Consider the following 23,281-nt stretch of genomic DNA (forward strand, 5'->3'; position numbering starts at 1 on the left):
TAATAGGTGTTTATCTCACTGATATGGGGGTTGCTACTGGTTCTGTGTCCCTGTCACTTAGAAGACTGCTATGTAAATTGTCAGTTGTTTCTGTGTGCTATTGCAGAGCTCCTGATCTTAGATTTGGGCTAGTGACTAAGGATTTATTATCTCAAAGAAGGAAGGGGTCTGCTGACCCTCCATCTCGTTTACCCCTCTGTGTTTTAACTCTGACACGTAAGCTTCTCTATCAGTGGAAAGAAATCCTCAAGCACTTTCTTTTCTCAACAGCCTACCTGCAAAGAAACTTTTAATTGAGAGCACTGCAAAGGGAATCCAAGAGCTCCATTTTTGCTCCCCTTCCCCTTTATATTTTAAGGACACCCGAGCAGCTCTGCCCCAACCAGCACTGCCCCATCCCTGAAGTCTGGGCAGGCACACAACCTCAGGCAGGAGGGAGCTGCCTGTAAGGGACTGAGAGCATTTATTCCTCTCTCCATTAAATAACAAAATAGCTTCATGCCATGGCACTGGATGTGATCTTCCTCAGAAGGGCAGCAGTGCATGCCTGTCAGTGAAGGTCTGGTGCCACCATCCTCTCCCAGGCCAGCTGGGAAGCAGGCAGGGATGGAGTCTGGGCATGGCACTGGGTTTCCTGCCCACTGCCAGGGTGCTTGCATCAGGCTGGCTGGGCAAGGGTGCAGTACCTGTTTGGGAAAGCCTTGGCCCTGACTGCAGCAGGAAGGTGGGGAAAAGCAGCTTCCCTGCAAATCTCACTAGAAAGCTGTGTCTAAACAGTGGCCCCCCTCGATGCACATGTACCTTGCCAGGATATCTGGTAGTGAATATCTCTGAGGAGAGTCAGGGGGACAAAGAAGCTTTGATCTGCCACATCTAAGGTTTGCCTTGTGAAGCCTGGATCAATCTGACAGTGCCTATTATTAAAGGGGATTATGCCAACCTGTTTCGTGTTTTATCTTTCAAAATGTCCCCTTTTTGCTGTCTTGGGAGTGTTTTCAGGCTGTGGATCTGGCTGATGCAGGGCCAGGACATCCACAGCCATCAAGGGAGTGAGTGGGATGCTGTCTCACAAGGAGCTCCGTGCTTGCCTGTGGGTGTTTCTGGGTAGGCATGGTGGCCTTGGTTTTGGGATATGAGGAGACCAGCTGGGCTTCCTGGGCTTTCCCACAGTGCACCTACAATGCTGGGTGAGCTTTCCTCTGTCCTCACTCTTGTCCCCATCAAGAGCAGCACCTTCCTTTATGGTCCAGTCCTGAGCATCCTCAAGGAGCCAATAATGCACCTGTGCCCCAGGCTGCAGTTTTAGCATCTCCTCTAGTCCTGGGCTGGCTTGCTTGCTTCCTTCCACCAACCCACCTGGCTGCATCTCTGCTGTCTGATCCAGTTTTGGAGAGCCCATGTGTCCATGCCCAGTGTGACATGGTGCCAGCCTACAGCCCCATTTAATGTTAGAGCCCTGTGCCATCGGCAGCAAGGCACACCAGGAAAATGTCCCACACCAGACTGGCTTATGCTGAGCCCTGGCCACCTCTGATTTTGGGGAAAAGCTTGCAACTCCAGGCTGTGCTGCAAAGAAGGCACATGCTTGGTCAGCTTTTTTTCCTAGTGAAAAAAAAAAAATTGTTCAAACTAATTTTTATTCATTTTTCTCAAAGAGAACAAGTGTCTACAGCTGGAAACTCATGAAAAGCACACCCAGTGTTAGAAATCTTTAAAAGAATGGGGCACTGATTTAAAATAAATTTAATCTTTTACTAAATTGAAGTCCCAGTCCTGCACATTCAAGCAAGCAGGTGAATTTCTGCAGTTGCCCAGAGCTTACTAGAACCTCTGTGTCCATGGATGCGTTCAGTAATCAAGTGGTACAGGTGGATCTGCAAGATCATATAGTACCACTTCTTAGCTATATTAAAAAAAAAAAAAATACTAGATGGGATAATATAGGACTGATTTGAAGGGTGTTCAAAATTTGTAAAACCTCAAACTGCTCCTGGAAAGTAGAATTTTCTTGTCAGTTATGCAGAGGTACATTGTTGTTTACAATGACCTAATATAGGCAGCTTACTTGGTTTATTTGTCTGTGTATGAAGTGCATACCTTGAAGCTCCTAGAAATCACACAGTGGCTTGAAGAGTGTCTTATACTGATACAAAATTTATTTAAACCCTCTAATCATAACTCAAATTGCATAAATCAACCCAGTAACTTTGTAATAAACTTGCTCTCCTGGTACTTGTCAGGCCTCAGTGTTTGAAGCACCGCAGTGTGCCCTGAAGAGCAATCAGCCCAGTGTATCAGGAACTAATTGCAATGAGGAGATGTCAGAAAATGCCTTCTCTCTTGCCTTGAACTGGAGGTGTGTGCTGTTGTGGTGGCATAGGAGGGGATGTGTTTTCTGGGCCAAGCCAGCCTCAGTCACCAGGGGCTTTGCAGATTCATACCTTGCAGCCTGTGGGCTCCTGGTGTGGAATCCTGCTTGTTGGTGTTTTCTGCAGTAGCTTGTGCTTCCCAGCACCTGCAGAATGCAGTGCAGAAGCCCTATCTCTGTGTGATCAAGGCAGGATTGGAAGGGTGCCTTCAAAAGCAAAGGTTGTTACCCTCTTATCAAATGTGTGTGTGTATTAAAAAGAAAACAAAACAGTACTAAGAATACTGCTTGTCTCTGCTTCTGACATCATCTGCAGCATGGGCACCACATCCTCCTCCCTTGTCTGCATGCAAAGTTCCATGGGGGCATCCCTGGAGGGCAAGCAAAGGGCATATCCTTATGAAACTACTGGGTTTGGGGCTATGGCCATGGGTTGAATAGGATGGAGAGGATCTGCTGACCTGTGCTGTTGGTAGCTGGTGAAGTGATAAATGCCAGGGATTTTGCTGTGTGATGTGACTGCTGAAAGTGCCTGTCTGGTATGATCATTAGTATGGGGGGACAGAGGGTAGGGAAGGTTTATATTTCCTTTTTCTGAGGTGTCAGACTTTGGCCATGGCTACAAAAACACTGCTGAATAGAGAGCACAGGTGGGGTTAGTGGTGTTAAACCTTGCTCAGATGTTGTGCTGCCTTAGTGTGTCTGTCTGACAGTCTCAATTAATTTGTTTTTCAGGACAGAGGTTAGGAATGGATTTTCCTGCAGGAAAAATCTGTTGGACTGTCAGGAATGGTTGGGATCCTGTTTCTGCTGCTGCATGTGTGTGTTTGCAAATGTGGGCATGTGTATACAAGTGTGCCCAGAACTTTCTTGCATCTCATCTCTGAGTGGGGACTTTTGGCAGTGTTGATGCCTTCAATTGCTTGGGCAATTTGTTTCTCCTTATTTTGCCTTTAAACCTACTCTGAGTTTGGCAGCAGGGATGGATGGAGGTAGGGGGCAGAGTAACTCATTATGGACTCTTTCAGACTGGGTTTTCTGGCAAGGCTGCAAGGAATTGGCTTGGATATAGGGGTCCATTTCAGGTGTGCGGTCAGATATACTTGCACTGGTGTCTTTGCTGCTTTTCAGTGATTGCTATTCAAGCACTGAAAAGTCCCAGCTTTGCTTTTTTCCCCCCTGGTGACATCAGGGAGAGAAGGGGACTTTCAAGCTTATGTAAATGAGTAGCAGTGTCAGTAATCAAATAATGGGGGATGTAGGGGAACCATCACAAGGTCCTGGTCCATCTATTGACCTGAGATTGAATAGCCTGTAGGCCTTTGCAGAAGAGTTAGCAAGATTGCCTCTTTGCTTCTAGAAGATTCCCATCTTCAGAGCTACATTTCTTTCCCATATCCTCTCTCCTTTCTGGAGGCAGAGCCTGGGGCATCATCACACTCCACATAGCTTTAGCTCCCTTCCTGTTTTTGTTTTTGCCAAGACTTAGTTTGCTCCAATTGCATAGCTGTGTTTATGCAGATTATCTCCTTTGGAGGGATTGAGGGGGAGCATGAACTTTTAGAGAGGAGAGAGGTTGGGGATGTAACCCTTGATACACCCCAAAGCTCTTCATATCCTGTTCCCTTTAGATGTGCTGCTTACTGTCTCCACCTCACCATTTCCATTTTCGTCCTGGGGAATCTCCTCTCCAGATGTGAGTGGTGACAGTGAGTTGGGAAAAAGACTGGAGGTGGTAAGGATGCTTGTGCGGAAGTGGCAAGTTGCATTCAGTTCTGTGCTGTGACAGGGACTAGGAAGTCTCCTGGGGTCTCCCCACTCCTTGTATGCTGCTGTTTTCCTGCTCCTGCTCATTCCAACAGATCCTGATGCTGGGTTGGGCTGGGCATCGGGATGGAGACAAAAAGGGCAGAGAGGCTGGTACAGGAAGGATGGTATGGAACAGCAGAGCTTCTCACTGTCAGCTTATCCTGTGTGGGAGCAGCCCCAGGATGCCCTTTTCCATCCACCCGTACAGGTGCAGTGCTGGCAGCTGCAGCATGGGGCCCCTGTCCTTGTGGTGGGCAGGGGCTGCAGCTCTGCTCTCCCAGCGTGGGTTTCTCTCAGAGGCACAGCTGAGGTATTTGCACATTTTGTGTTTCCTGCAGCACTTTAGGATCTGGGTCCTGAAGGGTTAAGAGTGTGAGGATGGCCTCAAAGCCATCATTGCTGATAGCCTATGACACCACTGTCTTCCTCTTCATCATCTTCATCTGACCTGAAGGAAAGTGTAAACAGCACATTAATTACTTCCCCGCGTGATGATAAACCAGGTTTTGCCTGCCAGTGGAGATGCAGTAAAATAACACAGAGGGAACTAGGAAGGTCAGAAAGATGGGTAGAAAATAACTTAATGACATTAATCTTAGGAAAAATGCAAGCGAGTGCATTTGGAGGCAATCAGAAGCCTGGAACGTGGGCTCTGCGAACTGGCGAGGGGCAAGGCGGGCCGGCCGAGGCCCGGGGCCGCGGTATGGCGGTAGACGGCACAGCGCACAGGGACTCGCAGCGCGGCGGGCCGCAGGCGGCACGGAGCACCGCGGGGCTAAGGAGATTAATTTGCGAGCAAGGATTAAGTGCTAAAGATGTGCGGCTTGGCTAAGCGGTGGTTTTAAGCGGGAGGAGATGACAGGAGTTCTCTCAAGGGAAAGGTGTCCGTGCGCACGAAGAGGAAGGATCGCTGGAGCTGTGCGGACCAAAGCAGCGCACGGGGAGAGCGGGGCTGGTTTAAAAGGGAAAACACCGACTCTGGGGCAGAGTCTCCACAGAGATGGATCTGTTGCAGAATAGAGTCGCCCCCAGAAGGAGATTTTTAGAGGCTGCTCGCTTGGAACAGCAAAAATGAAAACAATTTGTTGAAAACAAGTACATGTATTCTCTGGGAAGCAGTGGGATAAAGTTATGGTCTTCAGCAGCAGTCACCTCTGGGTCTCAAACACTCCACATAGGTCAGGTAAAGATTTTCCAATGGGAAACTTCTTCCTCCTCTGTATTGCCTGCACCCAAAGTGACTATATTACTCCTATACCTTTTCTTCTCTCGTTGTTTACTTTTTTCTCTTTATCTCTCCAGCAAAATTTTTACTGGTCTGCATAACATCTCCTTTGGCTTGGCAAAGGGCTTCTTAGCAATGTAAGCAGATCCCCACTTTGCTGTGCCAGGAGCAGGGACCAGAGGTACAGACGGGATGGGGCTATCTGAGCCACACGACAGGGAAGTGATACATTGGACATTGACTGTGATGATGAGGGTGGGAGTGTCCAGGAGATCAGGCTTTCCTCTTTCTACAGCCGCAAAATGCTGCCTGCAGTACAGGTTGAAGGCAGGGTATTGTTGAGACTTCAGGACAGATAGTTTGCTCATTTTGTCCTGTGCTGGCTGGACTGCTCCTTCCCCTGCTCAGTGGGATGCAGGAATTTCTTCTGCTCCCTGTCTTTAACAGGAGGAGGGGTGTAAAATGACCAGAAAAATGGGTGAGGCTGTCAAGTGCTCAAGCAAATCTAGCAGAGGATAATAGCACGTGTGTGGAAAGAAGGCACAGCAATTAATCAGCATGCAGCTGCAAAAGCAGCAGGTCACGCGCATGTGACCAGGGCAGGGAAGCTGGGAGACCTTGGCTCTGGTGCAGGCCACGGATGTTGTTCTTCAGGGGCGTGTGGGAGCACCAGCATCTGTGAGAGATGGATTCGGGCACCATTTGGAACACTCCTTGATGGCTTTCTGCCACATCCCGTTGCATTTGGAAGTGCTGAGATGATGGAGATGTAAAAACTTCTGTTTCAAATTAATTGCTAAGAAAAGTGACCATATTCCTTGCTGCTACTTATACAACCCCATGCATGCACAGGCAGATGAGAACAGGCGCTGTCTCATGCTAACAGGCAGAGAAACATGCCAGTGCCAGCTGAACACAAACACAGAGGGAGCTGGGTACCACTAATTATGTTGTACCACGACAAACGCTCCAAATGTGAAACCTGTATGACTAACACATCCCTGCAGCCAGACGCAGGCATCAAAGGTAACGCTTGCCACTTATAGCAGCAAACAAACGCGGGCTCACCGCCGTGCTCAGCACAGCGCCCCGGGAGGCTCACGCAGCTCCTGAACGGGGTCACCCACACGCATTCTGAAATAGCCCACGCAGTCAGAGACCTCCTTAAATAAGTCTGGGCCTGTGCAAAGCTGGCTGCAAAAGCCGTGCCCCCAGATGCTTGTCAACTTTTGGATGGATGTTGGGAGATGATAAATAAATATGTGTGCCTCAGGTGCTGCTCCAGCTGACGGGACCATCTTGCTCTCCCCTGCAACACCAGCTGGAGGTTGTCATTTTTGTCCCTCTTCTGCAAGGGTGTTAGCAGGACAGAGTGCTAACAGCTAACGGCTGTGCTTCCTGCTGCTTCTGAGTAATGGGTGACTGATGGTGATGGATGATTTGGAAAGGACTTGTGTGCCTCAGAATGGGAGGTGCTGTGTTTACATTTAAAGGAAATATACTCTGTACTTTCATTTTTGATGTGGGACCCCAGTGCTGTCTGTGTGAGCAGTGTGCAGGCAGGAAGGAACAGCTCTGAGGCAGTGTGGTCTGGCAAGGGATACAGGGTTAGGGATGATGGTGGGGAAGGTGAACTCTGAGGATGGTCCCACATGAGAATGGAGTTGTATCCTGCTGGACTCTGGGTGGATCCTCTCCAGCACTGGGACAGTGCTCTGGGGACCTCCCTCTGGTATTTCCCACTCCTGGCTGGCTGTGAAAGGCCCTTTCACTGTCAAGCTGCAATAGTCCAGACACAGCTGCATGAAAGGTCCTGTCAGCCCTCCCTCACCCATGGCTCTTTGTTGGCCCCTCTGCCAAGGGGGCAGTGAGGAGCTGGGAGGCTGCTTTGGCTGGAGTGTGGTGCCTGCAGAACACCTTGGGCTGGCTCGCTCATGGCAGGTCATGGCACTGACAGCCCTGGGATGCTGGCTGCAGCCTTAAAGGGGGAGTCTGAGCACTTCTGCAATGCATGCCAGGGGGTGACATCGGCCTTTTTGGACAGACAGCCCTAATCTGTAGTGCTTCTCCTGCATTGTGATATTTTCTTCTTTTATTCCTAACCAATTTCCTCTTCTCATTAAGTCCATAACTTCTCTTGCTGTTTTAGAGCATCCTTCTCCCTTCCTCCTCAGTAGTCTGGCAGGGCCAGGTGCTTCTGGGGAAGGGTTGAGCCAGAGGCTGTCAGCTTCTCTTGCGCTTGCCAAGGCAAAGAGCTCCCTGCCAGCGCACATGCCCAGAGCAGGTGTGCGTGCCGGATGCAGCACCAGTAGGTGCTCAGCTCAGGATGGTGGTGGCTTTAAATGGTCCTTGGGCATGGACAGTGCAGACTTAAGACCTGGATCCACAGAAGGGTTTGCCACAGGCTGTGCAGGGAGGGAAGCAGGAGGAGCTGCCAGCCCACAAATAACTTCCCTTCCCCTGGGACGGAAGTGCAGCTGGTGTAGCATCACTCCTTCAGTGGTACGTGACTTTTGCAGCAGAATGTTTTTATGTATTTGGGGACATTTGGCCAGGTAAGTCCAGAGTGGGGAGGATTTTTTTTTTTCTGGTGGATCTGGCCTGCTGTACTTGCTGGGGTTAGAGTTGCCTGAGCAAAAGTCTGAGTGAGAAGAACATGCATCTGGCCACCCCATAACCCTCATTTTGTATCCTTGTCCTCCTGTATTGCCCTTGTCACAGTAAGCTGCACTTGCACAAAGGGGAGGTTAGAGGCATCCCAAAGACAAATTCTGGAGATTTATAATTCTCTTGAGTCTTACTACAACTGCCTTTTATCTAGGTAGGAACCCTCTCCATTGATGCACATTTTGCTCTGTATGCAGACAAATGCATTTGCCAAACTCATTCCTCATTTTGATTTAAACAGGGCTCCCCTGGGTTGAAATACTGTAGCAGGCTGACTCCAACCAAGTTACAGAGTAAAGCTACAGCAAAGGAAGGCCAATGATTGCAAGGCCATAGAAAATAGTAGTATTGCATAAGTTGCAGCCTGACAAAAATAGGGAAAATAGCTGATTCCAACCTCCATATCTGAAATGGTAGGGGAGACATCCCTGGACCTATCTCTGGCAGAAAAAACACTCTACTCTTCTTTGAAGTTGAGATGGGAGGACTAACTGTGTGAAGAGCTTGGAAGTGCCCCAGTGCTTGATTTTTCCCTCTCTCTCTTTTGACACAGAATATTAATCCTGCTTAATGTAGGAAATACATTGTGATCACAGCCTTGGGAGGAAGAACAGGATTTAATCTCAGGAAGGTAACAGGTATTACTCACATCTCCAGTGGGGCAGCTGTCATTCAAGGACTGTATTTAGCTTCAGGACTTCCAAAGGGATTCACCTGGCCTTGTGTCCATATCAGCCCTAATGAGTCAGTCCGAGCTACACAAATTAGAGTGATGAACTGTTTGTGATAAACACACTACCCAGTTTGTGTGTATTTCACATGGGCAGAGCAGCTTCCCTAAATCCCAGCTGCATCTAGCAGTGGTGAGATGGAGAAGAGGCCCTGGATGCTTGCTGAAGGAAAGCAGGGAAATGCTGATGAGGTTGTTTCTCCTATTCCTTTTCTCAGTTGTACTGGCAATTATGAAGCTTTGTACGCTGCAGTTTGGAACTGTCATGCCCTCATCAGTGTGCATGCTCTGAGCACCATAATAAGTAATTCCTCCTGGCTGTCTCTGCTAATCTTTCTCCTCTGTGCTGTAATGGGAGGGAAGTTGGGCTCAGCCACTGCATGTTAATAGCCTGCGAGGGAGCCAGCTCAGAGCAGGCAATGGGGAGCTGGTGGGAATAGGGAATGAAAAATGTGGTATAAGTAGTTGCATGGGTGTCCAGAGTCAAAAATCTGCTGGAAGATTTTTTGAAAACAGTAGTGATAGATGGTGACAAGGATGCAATGTAAGTTTTTTCACAGGGCTTAAAAAATTATGAACAGCATCCCAAAGCCAGTCAGGAGACATGGAATCTGTTCTTTCCAATAGCTGCAGGCCTTTGGGATAATGAATTCAAAGAGTCTCTCTGCTATCCCCTAAGGGACACTGTGTCTGCTTTCTAAACCCCTGCACTTGCTGCTCTTTATTCTGACAAATACCAAGCCTTGAAGAACAAGCAAAGCTTTGGATCAAAATGTGTATTGGAAGCAGGAGGATGAGAAAACAGGATAGGTAGGCAGAGGTGTCACAGTCTCATCTGGGAGTGATGGGGCACTGCAACCTAAGGTGGAGTGGTTGGCAAGCCTGACAGATGAGTGGTGTGGAGAGCATTGGAGATCATGGATCCAGCAGTGTGAACACCAAAAGGGTCACGGGCTGAAATGTCAAGGGTGCATTGCTAAGGCAGAGCAGTGTCAATAAAGCTGCTCATGGCCTTTGTGATCCTAAAATGAAGAGAACAGAGACAAATGCCAGGGAGGATAACCTATGGCCAGCATGTGAGGAGATGAGGTCTGGATAGACACATCCTTTCCTGCTGCTCATCATGCTTTTCTGTGCTGCAGTGTGTCTGAGGGCTCTCGTGTGGCTTTTAAACCTGTACTTGCAGCATGGGCACTCCAGATGGTTGAACATGCCAACAGGGAGAAGGGAAGAAAATGAGCAGTCATTGGCCAAGGTCTCTTTCCTGAGAGTGTCCATGTAACACCTCTCCAAGGCCAAGCCTTGGAGTTTATTTAATTCCCCTCAGTTTGACCAGCCACTTCCACTCTGGTATTTAATGGACAGCACCCAGGCAACAAAGTGATGTTTTTTAGCAAAAGTTTGGTGCTCTGTAGTGCACAGGAGTGTTGTGGTTCAACCCTGGGTGGCAGCTGAGCCACACACAGCTACCTGCTCACTACCCTCCAGCTGGAATGGGAGGAGAATAAAGAGAGTAAAAGGGACAAACAGGCAAAAAAGTGAGATAAAGGCAGTTTGATAGATAATACAAAAATTTTGCACTCAAGTAAAGCAAGAAAAGGAATTTATTCACCTCTTCTCATAAGCAAGCAGATGTTCAACCATCTCCAGGAAAACAGGGCTCTATCATACAAAAACACTGAGTGGGGAATACAAATTCTATCACTCCAAATGTCCCCCTTACTTCCTTCTTCCCCCAGCTTTATGTGCTGAGAATGATGTCATATGATATGGACTATCTCTTGGGGTCACATGTCCTGGCTGTGAACCCTCCCAGCTCCTTGTGTATCCCCAGCCAAATAATTGGTGGGGTGATGTGAGACATGGAAAATGTCTTGGTGCTGTGTGAGCCCTGCTCAGCAGTAACTAAATCATTGATATCATTAATAACGTTTCCAGTACAAATCCAAAACACAGCCCTACTCCAGCTACTGTGCAGAAAATTAACCCTTAGCCAGCCAAACTAGCACAGGCTTCCAGTGAGCTTGAGACCTGCTCTTCTCATGCGCACCCATGCTTCCTGACCCTTCTGTTCAAGGAAATAATTTTTGCAGCTCGTGTTCATGGTATTTCCACGGCTCCAGAATAGGAGAGCTCAACAAGCTCAAATAAAAGGTGCTTAATGTTTAATCCCACTTCTGGCTTGTGCTACAGCTCACTGTTTGAATGAGTGACTGTTGTGTATGGGTTTGGCATGCATTTGTCAGTGACAGTCTGATGGAGCCTGTGCATTGGTGTGACACGGAGCCAGCCCAGGGTGCCCTTGGATAGAAGAGCTGGGCCAGCAAAGCTGCACCTGCAGTTGGCAGGACTATGTTAGGGACAGCAAGGGCAGGATGCCTCTGTTTTGTCAAGATGGGCATGTATTGTTCAAAACATTGTGCTCTGTTATGGCGCTCAGGCTGCCTCCAAAAGAGCTGCCACCATCCTCTGAGATGGTGCAGCACACTGACAGAGTGTCTCAGGAGCTACAGGGATGGTTTAAATGGTGATGGAGAGGAGTGGCCAGAGGAGTCTTGGTGGAGAGGTGACTAGCAGAAAAGAGCTTAAAACTGCTTCAGCACCAAGTGGTTACTAATTTGTCAGAGCCATCAGTCCTGCAGCTCTCCCCTGCTCTGGACTTGCTAGGAGAGCCCAGATGTGCTGTGCTTTTGATGCTGATTCCTTGTGGGATTTAATTTCTCTTTCTTGCTCCCTCTCCAGGGGTTCTTGCTTGTGGCTGGCATGGCAGAGTACGTCCCCCAGCCTCCCTCCACCTGGCCTGCAGGCCCACAGCCCCCTCACACTTCTGCCATCTGCCCACTGGAGCCCGTGGATCTGGGCATCTCGGAGCAACAAACACCACCAGAGCAGCCACCGTCCTCCCTGGAGCTGGGTGAGGATGAAGAAGTCACCTCCCCTCCGGATCCTGATGTTCCCTACCCAGACTTGGCCCCCGTTGTCTTCTTCTGCTTGAAGCAGACCACCAGCCCACGGAGCTGGTGCATCAAAATGGTGTGCAACCCATATCCTTTCTGAGATGCCCCTTCTCCCTCCCTGCCTCTGGCTCCCTTCTGCCCTGTCCTCCCCTCATCCTGCCCTTCTGGGGTGCCTTGCAGGTAAGGAATAACTTTTATTACATTTAACAACCTTATTTGTTCATTGCTTGTGTTGAAACAGAACCTTTGCTGTTTTAGTGTGTGATCAAAAGACATTGATCATGAAAGAAGGGACTTCAGAAAGAGCTGCTGGCAGTCCCAGACAGGGACTGGGAGTGGGGAGAGTGGAGGTGTGAGGAGAGATACATTAGGAAGTCTGTTCTTCCCCTTCCCAGCTCCCTTTTTGCCTGGGACAGAGTAGGATTTGCTAGCCCAGGAGCTTTTCAGACTGCCATGAATGGTGGAGATGTCTGAAAATACAGGCTTTACTGAGAGCTCACCTTGCTTTAGTCAGGGAACCACCACTCCTCCTGCACCCTGATTGCAGGGAAACCTAGGTGACCCCTTGCCTTTCCATTTAGTACATGTCACTGTCCTGCCAGCATCTTGTTGGGATGTCTGGCCAGGAATGAACGGGAGAATGTTGTATGTTCCAACCAGCCTGGGAAAGATCTCTGGGACATAGGCATGTGCTCCTTTCCGTGGTCAGCAGTCACACACAGGTGTTATCACTCATGCTCAGGGCTCCTGCAGCACAGCAGTGCAAATGATGGCCACCTGCACAGCTCATCACCAGGAGCCTGCCAGCTGGGCTCTGTGGCTCCAGTGTATAAAAACCAGGTAGAGAGGCACTGTTGTTCCTTGAACTGTGGGATTGCTGATGGTGTGGAGGAAATGGAGACAAAGATGAGTCATCAGAGAGGTTGGTCTGAGATTTTATGTAAATGTTTTTCTAGCTGAAAATCTCACCTGGCAGCACTTTTTACCTGGAAGTTTCTTAGTTCCTAGTTAGGTGAGCATTAGCTATGAGGATGCCTGCTCTGGTTTTGATGTATAGATTAAATCTGAATGTCTGGGCATACAGTGGAGACTAGCAAAATGTTTCCAAGAGTATTTTCAGCTTTAAGAGCCTAACCCTGGGTGAGGACTTGAAGTAGTGTCAGCAGTAACAGCTGACCTTAAATGGATGAGATTTGCTTTAATTTCAAGTGTAAGTAAAGGTTTGTGTTTGATCTCTGAGCTCTCATCTTAAAGTTCAAAAGCCACTGAAGAGATGTTGCAGTCTCAAACATAGGTTATGGCTGAGAACACATTGGAGATTTAGATATTCTACTTTCTTTTCTACTGGCTGCTCCATAAAATTTTAAAACTTTGTATTGAATTATGCATTGCTTTTCTATCACAGTGTGCCTGTTCTAGTTATTATGTCCTGGGAATCTTGTCCCAGCATGAGGTAGAGCAGAACTCAAAACAGGACTCAGAATACAGCATGAGACATTTGTGTCACTAAAAAAGGCTAGATTTGGGAAGTGGAAGAAGAGTAGCAGCATGGGTTTGGGATGAAGGCTTGCTTTTGGATGAGGGAAGGAGGTTGTGGTGGAAGAAGACAAGAGCCTGTCCTTATTGCTGGCTAAAAAGTCACACAAAATAATCCCTCCAATTTGATATATTGCAAGGTGTTTGCTTTCAGTTGTTGGAACTATTACTCAAGAAATTGGTCTGTTTTAGTTTTTAAATGTTACCTTTGTCCTAATCTGCAGACAAATGTGTTCTTTGAAAAGTCGTTAGAAAAGGACTTTTTCTTATTAGAAACTAGATAAAGAAGGAAAAAGCCTCATCCAATCACCTGTTGATGACCTTACATGTGGCTACAGATACCACCAGAGTGAAGGGCAATGGTGGAGCTGTGGACACTAACCTTTTGGAAGGGTTGTGTCAAATTTGAGGTTTCAGCTCAGCTGTGTGATGTTGAGAGATTACATGACTAATGGAGACTGAGAGGTGAGGATTCAGCCCCTCCTCTGATTTCCTTTCAACCCCTTGTGCTTCTCTTTTTGAAAGGCTCATGAAATAAATAATTAGCTGTTTTTCTCAAATGAGGAGTTGTTTCTGCACCCTGAAGGCTTTTTACATGTAATCATATGCTCTTGGCATCACACTTTTTTTAACAGCATCATAGAAAGGATGCATTTACATGGCCTGGTGGCAGATTCCTGGCTGGGAATCAGACCCTTCATAAGAGATACTTCTATGAAAATCAAATCATGTCTTCTAGGAATTGATATGCTTGCCTGCTTTTCATTCTTGTTATGCTGAGCAATTGGGTCTCCAATGTGCTTAAGCTAAGCAGGGGCAGGATGAGTTGCTGTCATAGGTCAATACCTGGTCTTTCAGGAAGATTCAGCAAAAAGATGAGGCATTAATTAAATGCCTATTAATCTTCTTGTGGATTTTTTTCCTAGGTTAGAGCTTCATGATCACTGTTATGGAAGTACTGTCAATGAGATTGAAAAAGGAAGCTTTGATAGTTAAGGACTATGTAACATTTTTTTTAAGCACAAGGTCATTAACCACCAAATTTCAATTTAGGTAATTGCATTCTAACTACTTAAATCCCCCTCTCCTGGAGATTATTTTTCCTTTTGTGAGCAGTCTTACAATTTTGTTATGTGCTATTAAACAGCTGCCATATTGCTTTGCTGCAGTGCAGTAATAGGAGAAAGAACCACTTATTTCTGTGCTTTAAAATTGCTTCTGGAAGCATAGTAGTGTAGAAATGTGTGATGCTGTCATTGCAAAACTTGTAGATCCTAACTCCCTTTTAAGAAGAGGACTATGATCCCTGTGAAAGTCCATGTGTTTGTCCCCAAAGGAAGTATTTGCTGTGCTTTTTGCTGTTGTAGTGTGTGGTGAAAAGGGGCCTGTTGCTTTCAAGTTTTGGTGATTTTCAAGTTTTTGGGATGGCTTTACCTACAGCACAAGTGAATGCTTGAATAGCCTTAGCTTATTTGGAAGCAGTTGTTTTGTTTTTTTTTATTCCTAATATACCTTATTAGAGACAGGTAAGTGGTGTATCAGCTGGGTATGCAATACAACAAAACACATACCTGGAGCCTGGCTTATCCCCTGGCTAGAAAGGAGTTGTTGTGATGCAGCACATGAACAACCAGCCAGCTGGTTTGTTTAGGTTAATTTGTGCTTTGGTAACAGGAGACTGGATCACTCAGAGTTGTAGATCATGGAGCTGTTGCAGCTACAACATTAATACAGTCCTTATTTGAGATGTGGTTATGAGAACGGCTGGAAGATTTTTTTTCTTTCATAAAACCTCAACTCTGTCATATAGGATTTGAAGTCAAGCTTGGATGGGGAATGGGATGAAAAGTGTAAAAAACATGCTTCCAAATCAACTGCATAGCATTTATCTTATGAATTTATAAAATGTTTGGGACTAAATAATGGGTAGGCCACATGGCACCTTACAAATGGATTCTTATGAGAGGCTCTGCAGTTCACTACTCTGTCATTTTCTTGCTTTTTATGTACCAACCCCTTGGTGAAGCTGTTGGCCCTTTGGGCTTCTGTTTTGCTCTCAAGCAATGAAGTGTTGCATTTCCAGCCGATTTCAGTGGTGTAGGAGCAGCAGGTCAGGTCCCAGATGAGTAAAAGCTTATGTGCACACTTAATTTTTATTACTGGGAGCTGTGTTTTACAGAGTATTGAGCAGGGTGACTTCTTAAAGCTGTGGTATGACTGCACTAAGGAGCTGCTTTGTAGCTCATTAGCTTCAAAATCCACTGAACGGGGTTTTGCCATCATACCTGCTGCCAAAAATCCACCTTGCTTCTGGAGATACCTTTCCTGTAGCTTTCCCTGGTGGCATTGTTGGCTTGGACTGGGTGCCCTGTGCACAAGGAAACAGGACTGGCCTTGAGCATTTTGGTTGGAAACAGAGGAAACCTCTGCATTTATTCCCCATCTCTTCCCCTGCCTGGTGCCATAGGCATCATTTATATAGGAGTCAGTAGAGGATGGCTGGTGATGGCAATAGTGGTGTTTCATGCTGGCACTACCCTCTGAGAGCCAAGTGCAAAATCAAATTTTGGAGGAGAGAAAATGCATGCATGTGGATTGATACTTTTCCTGGTGACAGTGGCAGGGACTGTGGGCTGCCAGAATCACTGCTTTTTGGGTTAAGGGGGCAAGGACTCTGTTGCTCATTAAGCTTTGGGTGAATGTGTTATATGTGTAAAATATGCCTGTGTCAAATACCAGTTTGGGCAATTAGTTTATGTCCAGTGAAGCTATATGTGCAGATTCTGTAGTGTGTTGTACTTGTTTCTGCCTGAAGTTTGTACACTGTCAAACCCTGGACACAGTATTCTTAATTACTACCTGTAATTATATAAAAAGCATAATCTGCAAATTTATTGTAAATCTTGTGGTAGTTGATGACTATATTAAGGCCTGAGCTCCTGTAATTGTCTGAATTTTACTTTTTTTTCCATACGTGTGTGTATATTTAAATAAAAATAATCATTTTCTGCATCTCTAGTAAGTAGAGAGAAGCTTGGAAATGTGACCAGAAAGTACAATAATACATCAAAAATTGAGCGGCTTATGAATTTTAAGCAGCATTGATCATGCTTGAGAACCTAGGGATCATGACTTTCTGCTCTTGGGGTCATCAGTATCAGCTTTTAGGTGGATATTTGAAAAACAGTAAAATGTGCATGTTGTTCATGTGTCTCCATTTTAAAGGCAGCTCTCCTATCGCTCTTAAAAAGCCTCTCTCAGACACATGAAGTCTGGCACTTATTTGAGGACTTTTGACAGCTTTGTATCATTCTAGGTAACCAGGCACATGTTGCTGCTGTGCCTTCTTTCCAGCTAAGGAGATATATCTGTGCACCCAAGCCCCACCAATACATGATTTTTTTTTTATCTAACCCCTCTGCACTCCACAATGTTCTAAGTCAACTTTGCAGTTGCTCCTGTTGCATGGGAAACTGAGATGGCCAGAGTTCTCCAGTGGGTGTGCAGTGATGGGGGCATTGGTGTTCCCATGGCCTGTGCCAGATGCTTTTCAAGCTTTGAGGGAGCAAGAGCGCTTCAAGTTCTACTGGGTTTTCTGACACTGCCAGCCTCCCTGCTGGAATGAAGCTTGCTATTAGCAAATAAGGGTGACTTCTAATAAGTCAGATGTCCATTATCTTGATTAATATTTGAAGTCACTGAATGCAGTGTATCAATATATTATCAAGTGCTCTCCTCCCCTTTTATGTTAGCAAAGTGCCTTAAAGCAGACATGTCCTACCCTTGTGAACTGACCCTTAATTTCTCTGTTAATTCTCCCCTTGGAAAGCTGATGGGCTTTACCCTGTCTAACTCTACCTGTCGAAAACCATCCAAGGTCTCTGTATATATTTGACAGACTGCCACAGGAAATTGAGTGTGCTTAACTGAACCTCTCTCTTCAGAGGGTAAAGCAGATCTCTGGAAGTTCCTGTTCTTCCTTTAGCAAAGAAGTAGTTGCTGGATAGCAGACTGTAGCATTTGCATTTAGGATTGCTATGCTGTTTGGTTTCCCAGATGCTCTAGAAGAAGGCAAAGGGAAAGATAAGGAAGTAGGTTTAGTTTTGGAAATGGCACAGTCTGAACATTTTAATGTTTCCATAATGAAATATTGGGTAATCTTAATTTTGTGGGAGAAGAACCCCATCCACCTGGACTCTGAACTGGGGAAAAGTAATTCCCTGAATTCCAGTTTTTTCTTAGGACAGCTGTTTCCTGATTGTGTTTGGTAGGCATGTGGCAGGGGAAGCATGATAGAGCTCAGGGCCTTCACAAGCAGTTGGGAAGGAAGTTGTCTCCACAAAACTAGTGACAAGGGAGTGTCATTAGTGCGAGTCATTTGATGTGCAAATTTACCAGTGGAAGTTCAGAGGAACCATTTGCACAGTCAGATTCAGTGTAAATGGAATTTAAACTCGTGCATTGTCATTAGTAGCACACAGGGGATGGATATGTTTTAAGGGGATTTGCATGCTTGAGATCTGTAAGAAATTGGCTGGGTTGTGTGTATGTGAGATGTATGCAATTTCAGGCAAGTGGGCAGATGTAAGGGATGAGGTCTAAATTTGGCTGGCTTGCAAGATGGCCCAGGCTATATAACCACAAATGTTGAAACTGGATAAATCCCTGCCTCCCATCCCCTTAGCTTATTCTCTGGAGGATTTTTTTATAGTGAGAACTTGAAGACCATGGTTTGGAAATGAAGCAGGAGAGCAGCACATACAAATCCAGGGCTCTGACTGAAGATTTAATGTTCACAGGGTCTAACACAACTGGAAATAAGGCTGAAAATCCGTAGTGCATCCTTATTTTCTCTTTTTCAAAGATCTGCGCGTTTTTGCTGTTACTGAAGGATAGATTCCTACTGTTGGAGGGAGGGCTATAACTGCAAAGCACAGAGGAGCCTGTGGTTTAGGAGAGGGGTATTTCTGCTGTGTGTTTGTAATGCCCTGTTTCCCTAATATGTTTCAAACCCAATAAAAGACCTTGTAGGCCTCCATGCCCTGATGCTTTAGGAAAGGAGGGCTAGGACTCTTACTGCAACAGCTTTTGATGAGGTGCCTTAATATGGCAGCTGGGTTTATGGCCAATGAATGTGGAAAGTCCAGGGAAACAGGGGAGAGAGCATAGAAGGCACAAGTCATGTAATTGTCTGGTATAAATCAGTGTTATTATTATACCTAGTAAGAACAAATCTATATGCACCAGCCATTGCTCTTCAGGTGAGGTTGGGGAGATTGGTCTTGTCTTGTCATACATCACCATGTATTTGTGGCAGTCTGGGGGTATCTGGTATTGCTAGGCCAGAGGAGAGGGGATGGTGTGCTCAGCTGGGATGTAGGGATGGTAGCAGTGCCTGTTCTGAGGGACATGCCCATCCCTCTGAGAAGTGCCTTGCTGAACTGAAACAAATGCTGAAAAACCTTTCTGGAGCATATTGTGCTTATTCACTGGAATATATTTTGCCTTGGAGATAAGAACCATTTATTCTTTGAAAAATGGTCAGTCTGCCTTTTTCAGCCTTTATGAACACTGGAGCAGGGTGTGCTATAGTGCCAAAAGGGCTCTTGTAGGAATAGAAAGGACAATAAAAACGCTCCTTTTGAGTTCAAGACCTATAAAATACTTGGACCAGACCTCTAATTGGATGTCTTATTATAACAATGTGAATTAATAGAATTAACCATTAACAAATTGACCAGCTGCTTATTTGAGGACTTGACACTCTTCCCACTCTAGACCATGGGAAAGGGCCTGTAACTGTGGGTTGTGAGCATAGTACTTAATGGGAGATGCTTCAGGTGAGGAACAATCAACAGAGTTGCAGCTCCTCTGCAGCAAATGGCCTGCAGCTGGTCCTGGTATGGCTAGAGATGAGGCTATAAAACACTTGGCCTGTTACAGACCTATGGAGAGAACAGGAGCAAAGAGTCTGCCAAGTGGCCAAGGTCTAAGCTGAGAAGATCTTTATGGTCCAGGAGAAGCACTGTTTTTGAATATGCACTGTGTTTTGGTGTAGGAAGGCTCTAGTCTGGTGTAGGATGGACCAGGCTCAAATTAGCACCCACTTGGAGCCTGTGCTTTCTTTGCCCACTAGTCCTGGTTGGCCCAGAGCACCTTGGCCTGCCCCTTCCTGGAATGCCTCGTGTATCTCTGTGCCCCTGCCTCTCCTGGACTTCCCTGTCTGCTGAGGGGCAGGGCTGAAGGAGGTCCTGTTTCCTGTTTGGAAAGTGCTTCCCTTAAATGGGGTTTTACAGCCTCTGGCTGGTGGGGGCGATGGGATGAGGCCTGAGAGTGGTGGGAAGGGCCACCAGCTGGGGCTGCCTGTTTAGAGAGGCAGATCTGGTGGTGGATTGGGCTTGGCCTGCTCTTTGTCACTGCTGCTCCTTGGGCTGTGAGTTTGTGCTGTGCTACCTCCTGTCAGCTGTGACCCTCCACCAGGAAGGGATTGCTGCTCTGCCTCCCCTCCTTGGAGAGGTTCTCTGGGCTTAGCTGTGTAAATGAGAAGGAATCATCTCAGGAAAAGCTTTGGAGGAGGAGAGAGGCTAGCTCAGGGGGATGGTTTTTTATTCCATGCCAAAAAAACAACAGAGTTGTGACCAGCATCCAGGGAATGAGGCTGAGATGAGCAAGGAAGGCAGGTGAGAGTGCAGCTGGGCTAGTAAAATGAGAGGTGAAGTGTGATGATGGAGATGTAAGATACTGATGGGGAATGATATGGGGAGGTCATCTAGGTTCGGAACAGATGATGCAAATCCCTACTAACCTTGGCAGGCATCTCAGCAAAACTTGAAATCAATGGTATTGAAAGCAGCTGATAGACCTGAGACAATCAGCATGAGTGCTTGATCTCTGACTGCCATCAAGGACTGGTGAAGTGAGAAGGTGGTGTGATGGCGGTGTCAGCCTTCTGCTAGAGCCTGCAGAGATGTTTGGATGGCTTGGCTGCTCTGAGGGATGGAGTTGGTGTGCAGTGCTGTAGCTGGAACAGCTTTCACATGCCCATCCTCACTGCCAGGTCAGCATGTGGGGATGGAGATGGAAAGCTTAGATTGGCCTCCCTGCCTTTCCCTTCTCCAGCTCTCCATGCCCATTGCATCAGTGTGCAGACTGGGGAGGGGAGCAACTCCCCCAGGCAGGATGGGAGATGCAAAGCTGTGATGTGGGGGACCATCTGTCCCCCTGAGACAATGGTGCCATTTACACTTACGTACTGCAATTCATCCAAGAGGAAAGATAAATCTGTCCTGGCTAATGATACATCACAGTCTTTGCTTATCCTCTCTTCCTTTAGTTTTCTCTCCCCCAGTCTCCTCTTCAGTCATCACCTACTGTGCTTCAGCCTATGAAAGAAGCCATTGCTCCCCCTCCTTGAGTGTCATTTGATGTTTGAGTCCCTGCAACTCCTCTAGCAGACTCCCCTGTGACTAGCCACCCTGTCTATCCCTCTTCTTCTCTGTCTGTGGCAGTTTGTAATTTTCCTCTTCTTTTATTATTTCCCTTGCTGTCATTCCTGGGTTTTGCTGCTAGCAGCCTGTCTGCACTGCCTGTTCCTGCTCCTTCTGTTAAGTGCCTTTCTTGGCCAGTATTGTGGACACCAGACTTCCTGGGGTGAAAGGTAGGCTTAAAAGGGAGGCCTGGAGGTAGGATTTAAACAGAGGGCATCACTCATTGGCTTATTTAGAATGAGGAAAAAGGCCAGGGCTCTACAGAAGTGTGAGTTTATCTGTGAAAATAGCAGATTTCTGCTATCTCTGGAGGGGATTTCTACATGGCAGGGTGGGATTGCTTCCTTGTACTCACAGGCTGCTTCCACCCCCCTTTAGAGCTGCTATCTTCCTGTGTTCTCTGACATGCTAGTGGCACCTCTGACATCCCCATCCTGAACTGCCAGTGTACAGGAGCACTAAGCTCATTTCTGAGCAGCAGAATGCAAGAGGTGCCTCTGCCTGGGAGCAGGGACAGGCTGCTGGGAGGTGACCACCTCCTGAGCCAGCCTGGGTGACACTTGCTGCTCCATCAACTGGCCCTGGCCTTCTCTGGGATGTAGCTGGTGCTTTGCTAGTCCCTGCTAACCAGGTCTGGCTCTTGTGGGCTGGCACAGACAGATGTGAGCTCAGCATGCTGGCTGGGAGCTGTGTGGCTGCAATCTCCTGGCCCTGTGCCCCAGCTTGGAAGCTGGGCAAGGCGCTCAAGGATTCACTTGCAAAAGTTGAACCAACAATGCTGTCTCAGCCTTGTTCCTGACCCCTGGACCTTTGTGAGGGCTGTTTCATCCTTACTTTAATAACTTGGTGTTGTTTATCACTACTTCCCCAGGGTAGCAAAAAATTGCTGAAAAGAGCTTTAAGACTGTTTGAAGGGACTGGATGCTGTGAGAGGCAGAGGGAACCAAATGTACCTCTTGGGGGATTTCTCTTCTCAAAGAGTCATGGATTAAAAAGGCTAACACCGGTACAAATTCATCCAGGAGAAAGCTGATGAATCCAGTGCTTGTACTACTAGCTCTGAGATTTCCCTCAACAGGCAAGAAGGGAAGAAGGAAAGAAAACACATGGTAAAATATTAACCTCCCTATTGGAACAGGCAGTTTGCAACAAACAGCAGCTGTTCTCTTTCATGGCATGAAAGATGTAGGAGCTCAATATTTGAGGGTGGAGAAATATTTTCTTCCATGCAGAGGTTGATAGTTCTTCACATCAAAGATCCAAAATATCTGCTCATCTTTCAAGCCCTGCTTATTATTTGGAAGTATACTGAAACATCAGTACTTGGCAAATCTGCCTTGCCCTATCATTCACACACCCCAAAAGGAAATCTCTCTGTCTTTACCTGTATCCTGCATCTTGCTTTGCAGCCAAGAATGCCTCTCTCTAGTGTTCCCCTAAGAATACCATGTCCTTATTTTCTACAAAATGTTCTACAGATCATTTACCAGCCAGCTAGCAGATGTTAACAAGAATTGTTAACAATAATCAAGCTAAAACATATTTGAGAAAAGTAGGTTTTTTGATGTATTGCAGTTTTGATGTAATTATTTCTGTTCACATATTTACCAACTTGTGATGTAATTTTTGCTTTGAGTAAATGTCTTGGGTTTGTAGGTGATTTTAGAATACTCTGTTTTGTCCACATGTGAGATTCAGGCCAGACCTTAAAAATGTTTGTCATGAGTGAGTTATATTTAAAAAGACAGGCTTATAGAAGAGCAGCAGTAAGAATATATTGCCTTTGGTACTACCTGATGTTCAGTGCCACTGGCCAACTGTGATATTTCTTAATGAAGGATTTTTTTCCCTCAAGGCAATTTTTTCTTGCTTTTTTTTCTTTCCCTATGGCTCCTTACTGATTAATTTTCTTGGTGGAGGAGGATCCTTCCCAGATTGGGAGTTTGCTCCTCTCTTCTCTGTACTTGTTGACCCACTGTTTAGCAGCCTTGTGCTGACAACTGCTCTCGTCTTCTCATCTTGAGCCCTCTCTGGAAGTGGGATTTTAGTGAGTGGAGGAGGCTCTAGATGTTATCCCATTTGTTTTATACAGGAAAATCCTTTGGAGACAGCAGTCTTCTCACTGTTTTCTTGTAGAACTTTTTTTTAATCCCATGCTACAGTTTCCCAGTTTTCTTTTTTACTGTATGTTGACCCTGTTATCTTTCCCTGTGCAGACAAACTCCTCCTATTATATGTTTTCTTCCTTGCTGGGTACTGAGTAATGTTTTTCCTTCTTTTCCTGCCCAGGAGGATCTCTGAAGAATCTCACACAGTTCATGCAAGGGCCAGAGCACAAATAGAACAGAAGAAATGGAAGATATAGTTTCCATTGTTCCATGAGGTAGTAGCATGGTTTTCAAAAGCTGTCCAACTTTTCCATCGTAGCAGTCTTTTTATCCATTAATAAAACCTTAATTTGGGATCTGGGAGGCAGAGACCAGGCAAAACTCTGTGCAAGAT

General features: G+C 46.4%; 1 protein-coding gene across 3 annotated transcripts in view; it reads left to right on the forward strand.

Annotated features, from left to right (window-relative positions):
* CACNA1I (calcium voltage-gated channel subunit alpha1 I) overlaps window positions 1-23,281 on the forward strand; it is a 167,174-nt gene that overhangs the window by 3,620 nt on the left and 140,273 nt on the right. For all 3 annotated transcript variants that reach the window (XM_077783408.2, XM_085570383.1, XM_085570382.1), the window contains one exon: window positions 11,542-11,842. In XM_077783408.2, coding sequence (XP_077639534.2) covers window positions 11,563-11,842 — 280 coding nt within the window. In that variant the 5' untranslated portion in view covers window positions 11,542-11,562. The remainder of the gene's footprint in view (window positions 1-11,541; window positions 11,843-23,281) is intronic.

Source organism: Lonchura striata, chromosome 1A (assembly GCF_050655825.1).
Source record: "Lonchura striata isolate lonStrDom1 chromosome 1A, ASM5065582v1, whole genome shotgun sequence".
NCBI lineage: Eukaryota > Metazoa > Chordata > Aves > Passeriformes > Estrildidae > Lonchura > Lonchura striata.